At 38.3% G+C, this 17,716-nt stretch overlaps 1 protein-coding gene across 6 annotated transcripts in view; it reads right to left on the bottom strand.

The window, feature by feature from the left end:
* eps15 (epidermal growth factor receptor pathway substrate 15) overlaps positions 1–16,057 on the bottom strand; it is a 32,010-nt gene extending 15,953 nt beyond the window's left edge. For 2 of the 6 annotated variants that reach the window (XM_053625293.1, XM_053625289.1), the window contains exons 1-11: positions 15,685–16,056; positions 10,466–10,507; positions 6,482–6,571; positions 3,817–3,864; positions 3,628–3,723; positions 3,353–3,415; positions 3,054–3,179; positions 2,737–2,796; positions 1,559–1,759; positions 1,005–1,150; positions 52–205 (exon numbers count right to left, since the gene is read on the bottom strand). In XM_053625293.1, coding sequence (XP_053481268.1) covers positions 52–205; positions 1,005–1,150; positions 1,559–1,759; positions 2,737–2,796; positions 3,054–3,179; positions 3,353–3,415; positions 3,628–3,723; positions 3,817–3,864; positions 6,482–6,571; positions 10,466–10,507; positions 15,685–15,711 — 1,053 coding nt within the window. In that variant the 5' untranslated portion in view covers positions 15,712–16,056. Of the gene's footprint in view, positions 1–51; positions 206–1,004; positions 1,151–1,558; positions 1,760–2,736; positions 2,797–3,053; positions 3,180–3,352; positions 3,416–3,627; positions 3,724–3,816; positions 3,865–6,481; positions 6,572–10,465; positions 10,508–15,684 lie in introns of all 6 variants that reach the window. The other 4 variants (XM_053625290.1, XM_053625291.1, XM_053625288.1 and 1 more) reach the window with 3 other exon arrangements.
* Positions 16,058–17,716: the final 1,659 nt, after the last annotated feature.

Below are 17,716 nucleotides of genomic sequence, written 5' to 3'. Positions count from 1 at the left end.
TAAGTATGTAAAGCAAATGAATTGGGTGGGTACAAACGCGGTGTGTCTTACCTGCCGTGATAGCCTATCAGATGGAGGGATCATCTCCGGAGAGAGCGCTTGAGGTGGGTCAATGCCTTTCGAGAGCTTCTGATTGATTAAATAGAGAGCCAATGCAAACTGCTCTCTGGTCAGTTTCCCAATGTCTCCAATGTCACATAACTCCCTGTTCAACATCGAGAACAAAAGTTTATAAAGATAATGTGAACATTAGGTCTATACAGTACTTCAAAAACTATAACTACAGCAGATAAGAACATTAACACAGACAATAGATATGAATTTAGATGTGACTTTATCTAAATTAGTGCCTACTTCCCATCCCAGGAAGTTCCCAGGAAAGAAGCCACTGTCCTAATCCTTTCCTGATGAAGTCTGATGTAGCAAGTTTGACTAAAATTTCACCCATTTTTCCTCAGCATGTGTTTAACTTCAAGATGACCGCTTGTCGTATTAACATTGACAGGGTTTGACAGATTTGTATTGGGTTTTGTTAAAAAAAAAAATTCACCACACCCCTGTCTGTCCCTGATTCTTAAAATAATTGTCTGGCAAGCACACAAGCTACTATAAGTAGTTAAACAGTCCCTAACAATGGACTGGACTGTGTTCTTTGCTGATGCATCTAAAGCAGAAAGGTTTCACCCCACATACGTATATTAGAGTCAACTTGAACAAAACAGAAAGTTTTGTCAACAACATTTTTTTCTTTCTCTGGTTGATAAATGCGGGGGGAAAAAAGAACACTGAACCTCTATGTCCAGCAGGCAACTGTGTGAAATGTTTTTTTTTTTTAGTAACATGGCACTACTGCACTGTATTTGTACACTTCTGCCAATGGTGCTAACCATGTCTGATCAGGCCAGAAGCTGAGAATCTTGCTAATTCATAAACCACATGGAGGTCTTATTTAACAGAGCACAGGTAAATGCCTCGCTTTATAATGTTTGTATGAGTGGCCTCACCATATGCGAGCAAGTGTGGCAGAGGGCAGTCCCGTCTTCAGGAAGATGTCCCTCACCTCCGGCCCAGACACCAACCCGTCCATATCGCTGTCGGTCTTAGTGAACAACTCGTCATACTTAGCCTTATCGCCAGGCGACACGACCCACTGGAATCACACAGAAAAAGGTTAGACAGAATAGTAAAGAGCAAAATATTTCCAAAACGCTCTTCAGGAATCCTGTGGTGTCCCTTGCTTTTATCTCTTAACTCACAATAGGCCTAACCAAGCAATAAAGAACACTGAATATCTGGTGCCGGTGTTTTGGGAGCTGGAAGAGCGCAAAAATGTAAATGGTCTAACAGAAAGATGTTTTATGTTTTACAACAGATGTCCAAATTATTTAAAGCAATAGAAATATCCAACTAATAAAACACCACACAGAGTCATTTGAAACAGGAACCCAGGAGCTATGAAGTACCAAAGCTATCTGTTGAATTTTATACCACCCTGTTTCAATTCTGCTTTTCTTAATTAAACAGTGTTTAAGCTGTATGTTAATATATGACTGCTGACCTGAGGAGGTGTGAGTTTAGCTGGCAATGTTTGAGAACCAGAGTGGGTAGAACTCCTTTCTTTGAGTGAAGGCGGTGAAGGGAGGAGAGGCACAACAGGAGGCGAATTCACTTTTTTCCTTTTCGATGGTGGAACCAGTTGAGGGGGCAGAACCATGGGCACAGGCTCATTCTCAAGAGCTCTGTACACCAAATACATAGCCTACAAAACAAAGCACAATTAAAGCAGGCAACCATTATATAATCAAACTGAAAGCAATTCTCAAGACAGCTCATATATTAGACTCATATACTAGACCAGACTTGGTAATGAGTTGTAAAACTGAAACTATACACCGATCAGCCATAACATTAAAACCACCTGCCTAATGTTATGTAGGTCCCCCCTTATGCCACCAGAACAGCTCTGACCCGTTGAGGCATGGACTCAAGACCTCTGAAGGTGTGTTGTGGTATCTGGCAGCAAGACCAGGTCACATTCTTCCATTTCTTCATGGTCCAGTTCTGATGCCCATTGTAGGCACTTTCAGAGGTGGACAGGGTTCAGCATGGGTACTCTAACCAGTCTGTGTCTATGCAGCACCATACACAGCAAGCTGCAATGCACTGTGTGTTCTGACACCTTTCCATCATAGCCAGGATGAACATTTTCAGTAATTTGTGCTACAGTAGCTCTTCTGTGGGATCGGAGCAGACGGGCTAGCCTTTACTCCCCACATGCATCAGTGAGCCTTGGGCACCCAGGACCCTGTCACCGGTTCACTGTTTGTCCTTCCTTTTAGTCCACTTTGGACCACTTTTAGTAGGTAGACACTAACCACTGCATATCGGGAGCACCTAACAAGACCTGCCATTTTGGAGATGCCCTAACCCAGTCGTCTCTAGCCATCACAATTTGGCCCTTGTCAAAGTCGCTCAGATCCTTATGCTTGCCCATTTCTCCTGCTTAAAACACATCAACTTTGAGAAGTGACTATTCACTTGCTGCCTAATATATCCCACCCCTTGACAGGTGCCATTGTAACGAGATAACCAATATTATTCACGTCACCCGTAAGTGGTTTTTAATGTCATGGCTGATCGTTGTATCATATTTTGCAGATGTTCATTTAAATTATAGGTGAGAAGTGTATGTTTAAGAGTGTACATGTTTAATCTATCAGTTAGCACAAGACCCACCACTGCAAACTCATCTTTATCCAGCATTCCATCTCTGTCTATATCACTAAGCTCCCATACCTACAACAGAGGTTCAAGTTATTTCATCATCATAGTCCAGGCCTGAACATTTAAAATGTAAAAAAAGACAAACAGCTCAATGATGATTATAAACCAGGATACAGTACTGCCACCTGAAGGATAATGCTCCACATGCATGTTCCACATTCAGGGTGTGTGTGTGTGTGTGTGTGTGTGTGTGTGGTTGGGGGTTAGCTTGTGTGGATCTTATCTATAGAAAAACACCACCCTAAAGTCAGTACACTACTGTGGCTTACCCTGCCCAGCACATCTACAGGGAGCTTGGAGTTCAGCAGCACTGGTTTGACCTTGTCGCCTGTGAGTATGCCACCCACTGGCGCGAGACTGTCAAAGATGGCATCGAATTTCAGCTTCTCCTCTGGCTATACCGCAAACATTCACACATACACCAACACACAAGCACATGAACGTAATCAATTCTCATGTCAGCCTACAAAAAAGCAGTAGAACTAAAAAGTTGATTATATAAAGGCATTCCCTAAATACATTTTTTAAAAGGTCTTATTAAATGTTAAAAGCTTGGATCATCTCTAACCTTGACCATCCATGGACTGTCAATGGGCACATTTGATGGGAGGAGAGGACTGGTTGTGTCGTGCTAGCCAAAAAAAAAAAAAAAAAAAAACAGCGGGAGGAAATATTACCTCACATATACAAACTGCATTCCTGTTAAACAATTTTGCTGACATTGCAGAAATGATATCCTTTTTATGTCTAATTTTTTCCCCCATCATTACTCATCAGGGCGTCAGGGTCTGCTGAAAAACACAATCCGACACATATTCAAGGTGAAACAAAGCTTCCACTTACAAACTTTGGTGAAGGCACAGCCACAGTGAGGTTTTTGTGGGCAACCTCAAAGCCATTCTGAGCACAAGCCACTAATCGCAGTGCAACAAAAAATTGCTAGAAAGACAACAAGGAAAAACCTACATTAGTATTATTCCTTATTAAAGTCTTTCAGACTTTCTCACAGCAATGTATCGAAACTAGAGATACCTGTTTGTTCAAAAAGCCTTTGCATTCCGAATCTGCCAAGTCCCATATCTGAAAGAGGAAAACAACATATTTCTGAGATAACTAGAAGAAGTTTATCACTTACAAGCATCTATGAATGCACAACCTGCATGTGAAGATAGTTTTCTGGATTTAAACTCCAAGGATTCTATAGACTTGGACCAGACTACACCGTGAAATACATTTACAATACCTCATTCTGCCTTCATTACATGTAGCATTCTGCCTTTAGGGATTCATCACTGGCCTATCTCTGTCATTACTTTTGGATAGGTGTATGACAATGGATTTGTCTGTTTTCTTTAGAAGAGGCCACAAAAGAGGAGTAACCATGCAAGAATAAATATTGTTTTGCTACTGCCCACAATAATATAATAAAGTGAAATATAGTAGACATACAGTTATGGGAAAAAGAAAGTACACCCTCCTTCACTTCTATCAGACATGTTCACAGGTCCCTGAGGTCCAGGTCCAAGTCAAGTCTTTGTTTGATTTTTAGCAATAGTTCTTTCAGCTAGTTATTGTAATTAACAGTGTATGAAGCTAAATCAATTTTGAAATATTAAAACTGATTACTGCTAGAGAATGTTTTGTTCATTTATTAAAAATTGCCTAATAAAGCACACAAAGTTTTACTTAAATCATTTACACTTAATTTTTATAAAAAATCAAAAACTATTATTTTCAAGCTATTAATAATGGTCAGACGGAACTAAGTCATTTTTAGTGAAAATTCAGTTTGAAGCAATCTCACAGCATGACTTCTTGACTACTAACCCGTCAGGGTGCCCTTCGGAGGGTGATTTATACTATTGGGAACACAGAGACTGTCACCACGAGAAAAAACGTGCTGTGTATTTGCCGTAGTTAGCTGTAGTTCTCAAGCAATTATGGGTAAGGTAGTCTTCCAGTAAGTGCCAGCGGTAACAAAACATCTGCATATACATGTAATTATATGCATATTGTAGTTAATATGGAGGGTGGGGGGATGCAAAAGGACACGGAAACATTTGTACTTCTTGAAAACGGACAGCAAGCAAGTCCCTGAGAGCTGAGTAACACCACAGCTTCCCTTTGGATTAATTGATTGCTTTTCAAATTAAATGACACGAAGATCATCAGAAGGTAAGACTTGATTACATTGTTATTGTTTGTTGTTCATTTATATAACAGCACTTTTCCAGTGGGTGATGAACACGCGCCTTCAGATGCGTCACGCGTGTATATAATAATGCTGGCTTGATGTGTTTAGAGATCAACTGTTTGCTGACAGGGGATGAATGCATGAGGAATGAATAAAAAAAGTGGTGTTTGATGCAGTCATGTGGGGTAGTGAAGAGAGAACATAATCGGGAACTCCAAAGCAAAATGACTTGTGTTTTTCAAGTCCGAGTCACGTCTTGAGTCAGTTTTTCACGAGTCCAAGTCAAGCCGCAAGTCATTTGTTTGCAATGTAAGTGCAAAGTCGCAGACCTGAGTTTCCATTTCTGAATTCTATGTTTTCATTTATCATGGAGTTTCCCCAGGTCCTGTGGCTGCAAAACAAGCCCAAATGATCACCCCTACATCAACCATGCTTACAGCTGGTATGAGGTGTTTGTAGTGATGCACTGTGTTTTGCCAAAAAGTGGTGCTGTGCATGATGATCAAAAATCTCCACCTTGGTTTAATCAGTCCAAAGTTCCCATATTCTTCCTGGAAAGAATGGCTTTTTCCTAACAACCCTTCCAAGAAAGCCATACTTGTTCAGCTGTTTTTTGATTGTGCTGTCATGAACAGAAATAATTAATGTTCTTACAGATGTCTGTATGTCACATAGGACAGCTCTTGGGTTTCTCTTAATATATCTGCACATTAAAGGGTCTGACCTTGGACTGAATTTGCTGGGACGCCCATTCCTGTGAAGATTGGCAAATGTCTTGAAGGTCCTCCATTTGTAAACAATCTTTCTCACTGTAGAATGGTGAATTTCAAGTTGTTTGGAGATGGCCTATAACCCTTCCCAAACCATTGCTTCTCTGAGGTCATGGCTAATGTCCTTTCTTCATGCATGATGATGAGACACAACCAAGTTCTCCAGAACACCAAATTCTGCTTTTATACTCATCTTGTTCATTTCGTTTGCAACACCTGGCTGCTAATTACTCTCAAGGATTGTGGAAGGAGGAAGGGTGTACTTATTTTTTCCCCCATCTGGTTTCTGAATGTTGTTCGCATTTTGGGAAAATATGATTATATGTTTAAATCTGTTGTATTTTTTGTTGCATCTGAGGTCATTTGTTTGTTTATAGAAGTTGGTGAGGACCATACAATTCTTATTTAGGCCTTAATTTAAAAAAAAACAACAAAAAAACAAAAACAAAAAACAGAATTGAAGGAGAGTGTATTTTCTTTTTCCCCCATTACTTTATAAAACACACATTTCCTAGATTATATGGTTAAAAGCTGACATGAATGAACATTATGGCTTTTGTAAATGTATCTAGCTACAAATATAAAATTAGGATGTGAACTAGATGAAGTGTCCTTAGCGCAAAGGTTCTGCTATATCTAGGTACGTTTGCATCAGTATATTGACATTCATGTCCCACAGGACTTTGCCTGAATGCTTGAAGTGGTTATATATGCATACGGTGTTCGATATTACCTTGCCAAGGACCAAGTCTGAAAGACCAGACCTTTTTAAGAACAAGGCCGCGTCGGTGGCTGCTACTCGCCCACTGCCAGATGGATCGACCTGCACACAAGCACAGACACAGAACTAAGGAAGGGCATGTTATCTCATGCTGTATTTCCTCTCACGTGGGGTTTAAAAAAAAAATAAATAAATAAAACTATTTCAGGAGTCAATGCTTAAACATCAAGGAGACATCCCCATCAATCCTACACCCTCAGATGAAACTACATATGTGGTGCTGAAGAGTTCTGTTCCATGGAGCAAATTTCTGGGCCAGAAAAAATGTAAAGCAAACCGGAAATGAACAAACTACCCAAAACCACTGAATGACAATACTGCAAATCATTCATCCTTATGGTATCCTTAAGAAAAAAAACAGCTTTAAAAACTAAACATCATCACATATGTAGCTTACGGTGTTAATTCTTTATTATACTGTGTTAATATATCACAATTAGTGGCAGGTATTTGACCATCCATGATTATACAAGTTAAATACCTGTCGAAAGCCTTCTTCAACAGACTTATGCACTTAAATATGTGTACAGCTGTATTTCAGGCGTGCGTTATTTAGTCATCCTGCAATTTCTCAATACATTAATTGGACTGATACAGTGGTTAAAGGTTTCAACACACCCAAATCAATTTATCAGATAATTTCTTCATCGGTCAAATGAGCGTGTTACGATTGACATGGGCGTGTGTAGTGTGCTGTAATCCACTAGGTCTGCAATTTAGAGTCCGCATATAGTCTTATCTATATGTCTATCTAGCTGTCGGGTGCAGGATGACACACGCGCTTGCCTGAAAACAAATTAGTTCAGATGGGATGCACAGATGCATCAAGGGAAATCTTTGCCAGGATGGGTAGAGGCTATGCTCACTGCTGTCTCATTATCACTCAGCAGTCTGAGCCATAGCATGACCACAGGTCATTTATTCGATTAATTATTTATTTGACGAGGCCTTATTACAGAGACCATGTTACAGAAAGGATAGGTTCAAAGAGGTGTTAGCTGAATTCACGGATGATGAATTCATGATGAGCGTTTCTTGTTCTTTTGTTGTAAAATACAGTACAAATAAACTGAACAGTTCATTTCAAAACGATACAGAAAAATATCAGGCCTCAATATTTAAATCAATATTTATTTTATCATTGTTTAAGTGTTATTTATTGTGTGTAAATGAACATTTTCTGCCAGATTTACACACGGTTCGGCGTGTGTATACTGATGACCACGTGCAAAGGGTGTTCCAGTCAAAGCTAAATTGCATGTAGTTATGCCCATAAAAGCTCATAAAAGTTTAAGTGTGCAGACAGCTGGTAAAAGCTGACAGGCAGAAGTGGAAGTTAATTTCACACAGTACTATGCCAGTGTCTAAATTTACGGGTTTGTATTTGCTTGCGTTGTTCATTTTTTAAGTATTCTTTAATGAATGGCAATAATATGAAATGACTGGTTTTCACAAAATGTTCTCAATGCTATTCTTAGTCCCTGACCTACTGAATTAGCATGAGGACGGGTTTTTTATATAAAGATTCCAAAGCACTTCTCTAAGTCGCAATAACATGAAAATAATATTTTCATTATAAAATTAAGCAATTTAAACTCAGTATATTAACAGTATATTCCATATATAAAAGTGCGGTAATTCATACAAATGCTGTGAAATAGCATTTGCTGATGTCTTCTGTTTTTGTGTATATCTCATACTAAATTATTTCAGAAATTCAAACCAAACCTAAGATAAAACAAGGGCAACCTGTGTAAACGCAAAGTACAGTTTTTAAATCAATGTTATTTACTGAAGTAAAAAAAGTGATCCAATAGCAACTGGGCCTGTGTGAAAATGTATTTGCCCCCGTAGCAACTAATAGAGGGTAGGGATTGACGTCACTTTCCCACCGGACCACGCCCCCTCAGCCGGACTGAGTGACGTTATATATTTGTGAAGGTAAAATAAAGTCAGAGGATAAATGAGCCGAAAAAAAGAAATCTGTAGCAAATTATTCATGATTGCACAACATGAATACAACATGCCAAAAGAACTTACACTTACACTGCTCGACTAAGGAAAAAAAAAAAAAAAGGAGTGAATGGTTTTTTTGGCACTCTGTAAAAAGATGGCTCCGAATTCTTGTTGAATCTGTTAGCAAAGACGATCTCACAAAAGCTTTTTCCCATTTTAGAGGCATTTTACTGTGTTTTCGTGGAATTCACGCTGCCACTCTTTTTGCCACTCAGTGGGTGTGACCACCTCCGGCTATCGTGAAGTCACGTGCATACCCTCTATTCCCCAAATCTATGAAACTGCATTCATAATGGGGTTCAGCTGGATTAGACACAACCAGGCCTGATTACTGCAAACCCTGTTCAATCAAATCAACACTTAAATAGAACCTTTTCAACAGCATGAAGTTGGTTAAAAGGTCTTACCCAGTAACACACTATGCCAAAATTTAAAGAAATTCCAGAAATGATGAGGAAGAAGGTGATTGAAATACATCAGTATGGGAAGGGTTACAAAGCTATCTCAAAGGCTCTGGGTCTCCAAAGAACCACAGTGAGAGCAGTTATCTCCAAAAGGAAAAACACAGCACAGTAGTGAACCTTCCCAGAAGAAGCCAACCTTCCGAAATTCCTCCAAGAGCACAGCAACTACTCATCCAGGAAATCACCAAAGAACCAAGGACATCATCAAAGCAACTACAGGCCTCTCTTGCATCAGTAAAGGTCACTGTTCAGGACTCCACTATCAGAAAGACACTGGGCAAAAATAGCATCCATGAAAAAGTGGCAAGGTGAAAACCACTGATATTCCAGAACAACATTAAGGCTCATCTGAATTTTGCCAAAACACACCTTGATGATCCTCAAACCTTTTGGGAGAATGTTCAGAGGATAGATGAGTCAAAAGTGGAACTGTTTTGAAGACAGGGGTCCTGTTACATCTGGCGTAAACCAAACACAGAATTCCACAAAAAGAACATCATACCTACGGTCAAGAATGGTGGTGGAAGTGTGATGGTGTGGGGATGCTTTGCTGCTTCGGGGCCTGGGTAACTTGCAGTAATTGAGGGAAACATGAATTCTGCTCTCTACCAGAAAATCCTAAAGGAGAATGTCTGGTCTTCAGTCCATAAATTGAAACTGAAGTGCAACTGGATTATGCAGCAAGACAATGATCCAAAGCATAGGAGTAAGTCCTAGAAGTAAGTGAAAGACTGATCTCCAGTTATCGGAAGCATTTGGTTGCAGTTATTGCTGCTAAAGGTGTCACAAACAGATTTGAAGTTTAAGGGGGCAATTAGTTTTTCACATTGGTCATAGGTGTTGGATAACTTTTTTGCTTCAATAAAAAAGTAAAAGCAGTGGTGGCTTAGCGGTTAAGGCTCTGGGTTACTGATCGGAAGGTCGGGGGTTCAAGCTCCAGCACTGCCAGGCTGCCACTGTTGGGCCCTTGAGCAAGGCCCTTAACCCTCTCTGCTCCAGTATCATGGCTGTATCATGGCTGACCCTGCGCTCTGACCGCAGCTTCCTGACATGCTGGGGTATGCAAAGAAAAGAATTTCACTGTACTGAAATTTATGTGTGATCAATAAAGACTCGTTATCATTATAGTGTGTTTATTCAGGTTGCCTTTGATTTGTTGTATTTTGTTTGAACATCTTAAAACTATTTAGTATGAGATATACACAAAAACAGAAGACAGCAGGATGGGACAAATACGTTTTCATGGCACTGTACATTAATCAATCTTCTTATTCGTAAATTTACACACTTAGGACCATGAGCAGGATACAAACGTTTTTCCGAATTTACAGAACTTTTCGGGAATATACCAAATTGCCTGCGTAAACACTCATACAAACATTCTACACACAAATCGGTTCATATTCAGCTTAATAAATGTGGCCCATTGTGAGTAAAAAGAGGTCTCCATGCTTACTTGTCGATAGTACTTGTCGTACACAGGGTTCCCACTCGAAAGCTGTACGAAAAGAGAAGAAGAAAAAAAGAAAATATTGTCAATATTAGGCAATAAAAATGTTTGTTCCTTACTGAACAGATTATGGTAGACAAAATCCTGAGATATAAAGCGGATAAAATATCACATCATTTTGATGTGCATGTGTCAGAAGGACTGCAACATAATCAGGAAACACAGGAAAAATGGAAGGCCATCTGGCAACCAGCTGGGAATTTATGGGTGTGAACGTACAAAGCAATTCAGAAAGGCCTCACACAGACCAATCCCTTACTGCAGAAACTTCTGATATAGTAAGTGAAAGTCAACATCACAGACTAATAAGAAAATGAAACGTACTAAATTTGTACTAATTTGCAATTTACATTTAAATGAAATCACAGAACACCCTCTGAACAAATTCATGATTCAGTAGTTTGGAATAGAAAATGTTTTTGCCTACTTGAAATCTTTTAAATATACAATTTAGCTAAGATTTATATAATTTTTACGAATATTGATCCAGTTTTTTAAGGATAATTGCAAAATGATTTTGGAATATACTTTGTATGATTGCAGACATTTTCGCCACTTTCTATTACTTGCAGTGCAAAATGTGGACACGTTATCTCTTTACTTTGAGAGGACATATAATTTGTAATGATTAGTGATAATCGACAAGATCAATCATTTTAGTCCAGCACAAATCAGCAAGATCTGCTATATTAATATCAGACTTCCATTCCAAATGAACCTGTCTTTTGTTGAACTCAAAACCCCATCAATAAGAGTAGTCCTGATGAACCTCACAGTAATATCTTAATCCTGGTACATCTAGGCTATAACATTTTATCCCATTCAAATCGACCAGTCAAATCCACTGCAAATTACATTACTGGAGCTTCTCAGGCTAAATGAATTCAGCTCAAATAGCACTTTAACTTACTGACTACCTTTAAGGAAAGTGAAAATTGGTTTTCCTTGTTTATTAGATTTTTCAAACAGGTAATTATTTAATTCAAGTATGAAAGTGAAAGATTTGCTTGAATTTAATTGTGTTCCTGTGAAGGTTCCACTTCATGGATTTTATCTTCTTCCTGTTCTAATGCTCATATTTAATTTCATTATGTAATTAAAAAGCCCTTCCGGAGTTGAATTTTTAACCATACCTTTATGTTATAGCTTAGCTTAAGCTTTACTTCTTTAAATGCCTAATACAAAACTGATGAAGTCCCTCAGATGAGTGGTGAAACAGCAAGTCTATAAGACATGGCCAGATACTTTAGCTTACTACTAATAAAGACACCCTCATATATATATACATACAAACACACATACACACTCAGCAAAAAAACTAAACGCCCCTTTTTCAGGAGACGGTATTTTAAAGAGAATTTTGTAAAATCCAATAAAGCTTTACAGATCTTTATTAAACAATGTTTTTCATGCTTGTTCAGTGAACCATAAACAATTATTGCACATGCCCCTGTGGAACAGTCCTTAAGACACTAACAGTTTACAGGCGGTAGGCAATTAAAGTCACAGTTACAATAACTTAGGACACTAAAGAGACCTTTCTACTGACTCTGAAAAACACCAGAAGAAAGCTCCCTAGGGTTTCTGCTCACCTGCGTGAACATGCCATAGACCTGCAAGAACTGAAAAATCTGTTGCAGTCCATGAGGATGAGATGCACTGTTGTACTTAAAGCAGCTGGAGGCCACCACATACTGACTGTTACTTTTAATATTGACCCCAACCTTTGTTCAGACTCATTATTCCATTTCTGTTCGTCAAATGTCTGTGAAACCTGTTCAGATTATGTCTCAGTTGTTGAATCTTTTTATTCTTAAATTTGCTGGAAATAAAAACAGTTGAATGTGAGAGGGCGTTTCTTTTTTTGCTGAGTGTATTAGCATCATACAGGTGGTTGGTCTGGGGAAACCCATCGGATACCACTGTGTCTGAATTACGTAAAACAGCCAAAACTTTCTGCCTATTACATGGTTTAAAATTTTAGATTTTATAATTGATAACTTGCTACCCCAAGTGGGCTTTTCAAATAAAGGATGTGATGTCTGGATACATTTAAAAGATTGAATTAGTAAATGATATATGCACCAAATGTCAAATTATCTGCGATGGACAATCCGCCGTCATTGACACTGTAGAGATGGCAGCGGACAAAGTTGGCAATTTTAAACGCTAATTGGGAAAAAAATGGGAAGAACAAAGAACCAAACAGAACAAATCTCACTAAAGTAATTAATGAATATTTTATCACAAATGTGAGCAAACAGAGATTAGCTGAGTGAAGAGTAACAACGTGGTACGTGTTTGTCAAATGGCATAACCGATTTTTCCTGATTTACCTCAGGAGAGGAAAAAAAAAAGAGAAACTGATGCAGATAATGCTAATCATCAAAGCGATAACTTGTTTTCCTTTACAAATTGTAATAATTATTCCTTTTTATAGCTATTTTATTTATTTCACATTTAACTAAATGTAGCAAATAAATAAATGAATAGTTGTTTAAATACAATTTTCACTATCCCCCCCACCCCCCAATTGACTCGAGGGGTTATTTCAGGCTGCCACACATAGTTACTGAGTACAGACTAATAATTGCACAGTTAGAGGTGTTAAATCTGCAAATTACACAATAGACACTGTGACAGCTGAACATTCTGCACTGCATCGCTTTCTTACAGCAGTCCTCACTGACTGACATCAGAACAGAACAGCTGTTGATTTCAGCCAAGAAACACTGTCTCCCTTCTAGAGTTTACTGATGCATGCTAAAGTGTTCCTGCCAGGCAATATTTTGCAACCATCTTCTTTTTCATGCTGAATAAACAGCAGAATACGTCACGCAATCCAGTCAATGCAAATTAGTGCGTGTGTCGTTCATGAACGATTTGTTCACTTTGAACAAATCTTTAATATGACTCGGGAACAACGAGTTGACTCAGAGAGTGATTCGTTCATTTTTGACCGTGCATGCGCTGCAACATACCCATATGTTCTGTACAGGAAACCGAAGTGATTAGATCAACAATCGAGTCTTCGGGTTCAAGTCATTCGTTCTTATGGTGACCACCCCATCGGGACCGGGAGATGAGGTGAACTAACAGACTGCATAGCCTGAAGACCTATCTAAGCAAATAATTAATCATTTCTGTTTCTCATAATTCGGCCTAGGTTGCATTAGCCAATAGTTTATTTTTTTATTCCAAATGTTATCAACGTTTGTGTAAGTACTAGATGTGTTGGGGAATTTAACATGCAACATTTTAATTATATTCTGCTGAAATGAAGGAAGTGACTCGAAAAAAGGATTCGTTCCTTTTGTTGAACGAGATTCAAAGATTCGAGTCTGTAAAATGATCCGAACTTCCCATCACTAACGCAAATGCACCTGCTACTACTTATCATATAATCTTTGTTTCAGTTACTGCATCTCTAATAAGTCACCAGTAAACACTTTTAAATAAACATGCACAGATATCCACTAGCAGCATGAGTATTAATTCATTTCTTCCAGGGCACAGCTCTAGAGCTATAAATGCTGTGTTTCTATAACAGCTTTTGCTGTTATAGAAATATAGCAATGCACAGACACGCGTTTTCTCTTCACCTTAGATTATAATGTATTATGAGACATATTTATGCAACAAACAAAAAACACCACCATTCCCTTGAGATCTTCTGTTTCAATCTGTACCTGACCTTTGAGTAAGCATGACATATACACCTGGTTGACAAATGAAAGGAAAGGCATGAATAAATAAACGGAGAAACATAATCAGCGCAGATGTTTCCAAACACCTGAACTGCATGATATGATTAAGCAATTAAGAGAATGATGTACATCATATGCCATGGTCTTCACCATCACCACATCTCAACCCAGATGAACACCCATGTGAGATTTTGGAGCTGGGTGTTAGACAGCACTCTCCACCACCTCCACCAAAACCTGAGGGAATATCTTTTGGAAGAATAGTGTTTATCCCTGCAGTACAACTCTTGAGAACTGTACAATACATGTCAAGAAGCACTCAAGTTGTTCTGGTGGCTTGTAGTAGCCCAACACTTTTTCCTTTTAATGTCACCTGTCTATACATAGACCCAATAAAAATGAATGCACTTTACAGGCAAGTTACACTTCTAATTAACTTAAAGTGAGGAACTGTGCATAAGTTACAATTAGAAGTATGTATGAAGCAGTTGTCCGTTTACTAGAAACTTATAACTGCACTTGTCTACTTAGCTAGCTTTAAAATATATATATATATATATATATATATTTTTTTTTTTTTTTTTTTTAATTAGGTGATACAAGTTAGCATGTCTTGACTAGCATCCTTCAGTAAGTGCGCTAGCTTGCTAATCAGTTACAACAACAAAAAAAACTCAGTCAAAGTTCTTTAGTGATATCAAATTCTCTCTCACAGAAAACAAAAGGACATATTTCACTCAGTTTTTGCCATATTTTGACAGTTACAAACGATTTATTTTTGTTGTCGACACTACAAAGCTAACTAGCCAGAAAGCAAGCCAGAGCACACAGCAGCACTTCCTCCTGGCTCTACATTTAAAACTAATATCCTGTGACCAGGGAATCTGTGGAGACGTTTGAGCGACTTTCCGGCAGAACTGACAGCTTATTTACCAAGTGGGGCGCTTCTTAAAAAAAAAAAAAAAACACCTTTTTCCTAATTATTTCCACTTTGCAAATCTTTCATTTGGGCTTAACTCTTGTGCTGGCCAGTGCTTCGCAGTTGTGGTGGACTTCCAGCCAAACTGCTGCTAACGTTACACACTTCATTTCAACAATGTTCTGTTTACAATCCGCGATATTTTAAAGTTAAGACTTTTAGACGTAAAACAAAAGTCAAGTAATATTGCACGGTCTTCTAAAGAAGGGCAAGGCGAACACTTGTAACTCATTTTAAAAGTGACACAAACTAGCAACGCCCTTTTAGCAGTCCCTAAGATTAGACACAAGGCTAAGCTAGAAACTTTTTTTGCCCAAGCACTGACTGTAAACAGCTTCAAACCACACAAAGCATGACCGCGTTCAACTTCGAAACTTGAACGCGCAACAGTGTGAAGACGTGTTTAAGGTAATACGTTTGTTTGTTTTTTAAAAAAACTAGTTAGATAAATGTTCAAATTGATTGCAAACCATGGTTACCTGAGTCAAGGAAAGACTGGCAGCCATAATGTTTCTGTTCCCACTAGTCCATCCTGTGCTCTGCGATAGGCGATGAGGCCAATAACGGCACCCAGAAAATCCGGAGCTGGAACACTGTACTTTACTGATCTGGATCTGGAATCAGCTCTAGTGCAGATCTGAGAATCAACTATATTCATGCATTAAACCGCGATGAATCACAATTTATTTGGCATTGACAAATTATGCCATATGTAACCCTGCTAAAGAATACAGTTTGTTCTGACCAGCTACTGTCTGCCAAAACACAAGCCAAGCTGGACGACCATTTTGGCCAAGTTCCATCCATCCAAGGAACTCAGGGCACAAGGCAGGGTACCAGTTGAACACTGGAATAAACTTGGTTTGACGTTAGAAGTTCGATATTCGCAGAAATGCGGAAATTAAGGGACCGTCTCTAAAGTTACATACGACATTGTTAAACACGATTCTAACTCCAATAGCATTTGAAGGGAATGACTTAGTCATCTGCGATGGATTGGCACCCTGTCCAGGGTGTACCCCGCCTTGTGCCCGATGCTCCCTGGGATAGGCTCCAGGTTCCCCGTGACCCTGAAGGAAGGATAAGCGGTATAGAGGATGGATGGATGGATGGATGGACTTACAGTCATATAACCAACTGTAAAGTGTTCATCTAGGTGTCGGCTATAATGCAAACCTCTTAGATTTCTGATATTTAACCAAATTAACTATTAAATCATGTATAAATATTGCCATGTATTTTATTACTGCATGGGCTCATACACAAAATATACCATTATTTAAAGCTTAATAGCATTTGAAGGGAATGCTGTACAGTCACACAACCAACTGTAAAATGTTCAACTAGGTGTCAGGTATGACGCACACCTTTTAGATTTTTGATATTTATTAAAATAAGCTATTAAATCATATGTAAATTAGACATGAATTTCACTGCAGAATAGGCACATACACAAAATATACCATAATTTAAAGCTCAATAGCATTTGATAGGAATGATGTACAGTCAAAAAAACAACTGTAAAGTGTTGGACTAGGTGTCAGGTATGACGCACACCTTTTAGATTTTTGATATTTAATGCTACAATGCATGAACCAAAAAAAACTTCACAAATGCATAAACGGGGTCAAAATGACCCATACTGGATTAAATGGTTTTCTTCAAAAAATAGATATCCTATTAATGAAATAATATAATATAATATATATATATATATACAGTATCTCACAATAGTGAGTACACCCCTCACATTTTTTAACACTGGAGAGGAAGAAGTTCAACCAGTGCACTTTTGAAATATGTTAACTATTGAATAAGGTGTTACACTTATTTTTAATTTGTGAATTGGCCATGACACTGGCATAAACCGGTATAAATCCTTCACTGGAGTACAACATAGGGGACAAAACATGATAAAATTAGTAATAGTTATACAGAAGTGTTACAAAGTGATGATTAGTTTACCTTAATTCCTAACACGAATGTCACTTTTATTAAAAAATAGATTTGAATTATAGTTTAGTTGAGTCCAGACCACAAAGTCAGAATTTGGATTCTGATGGACCCACATCTAATTGATGTACTTTTTGTTATATTTAATTTCTGGCCACAAGAAAGCATGGAGACCCCTGCTGGTTAAATAGAAAACTTATTATAGAAGAGACTAATTGTACACTATTGGAAAACGTGAACGTACTTAATTTGAGATCACTTAACAGTGCAGAGTTAAACCTAGAACCCTAAAGGGTTCTTATTCCCCGAGACTTTAAGTAACACCCTAAAATACAGGGGTTTACCTTTCAGAGAGCGCTTCAAATCGAACCCCTTTATAACACTTAAGAACCCTTACCTACCAAAGAACCCATGAACAACCTATTTTTATCTTAGTGGAGTGTAATTGGAATGCTGTAGTACTAGCAAGGACCCTAACCAGATTGGCTTTTTTTATTTTTTCAGTAAGTACTTGTGATAGTTATTTTTGTGCTATCATCTACTAGGCCTATATTCATA

The sequence above is a fragment of the Ictalurus furcatus genome, chromosome 5 (assembly GCF_023375685.1).
Source record: "Ictalurus furcatus strain D&B chromosome 5, Billie_1.0, whole genome shotgun sequence".
Taxonomy (NCBI): domain Eukaryota; kingdom Metazoa; phylum Chordata; class Actinopteri; order Siluriformes; family Ictaluridae; genus Ictalurus; species Ictalurus furcatus.
The sequence above is the reverse complement of the archived record's forward strand: the minus strand, read 5'-3'. Positions and strand labels throughout refer to the sequence as shown.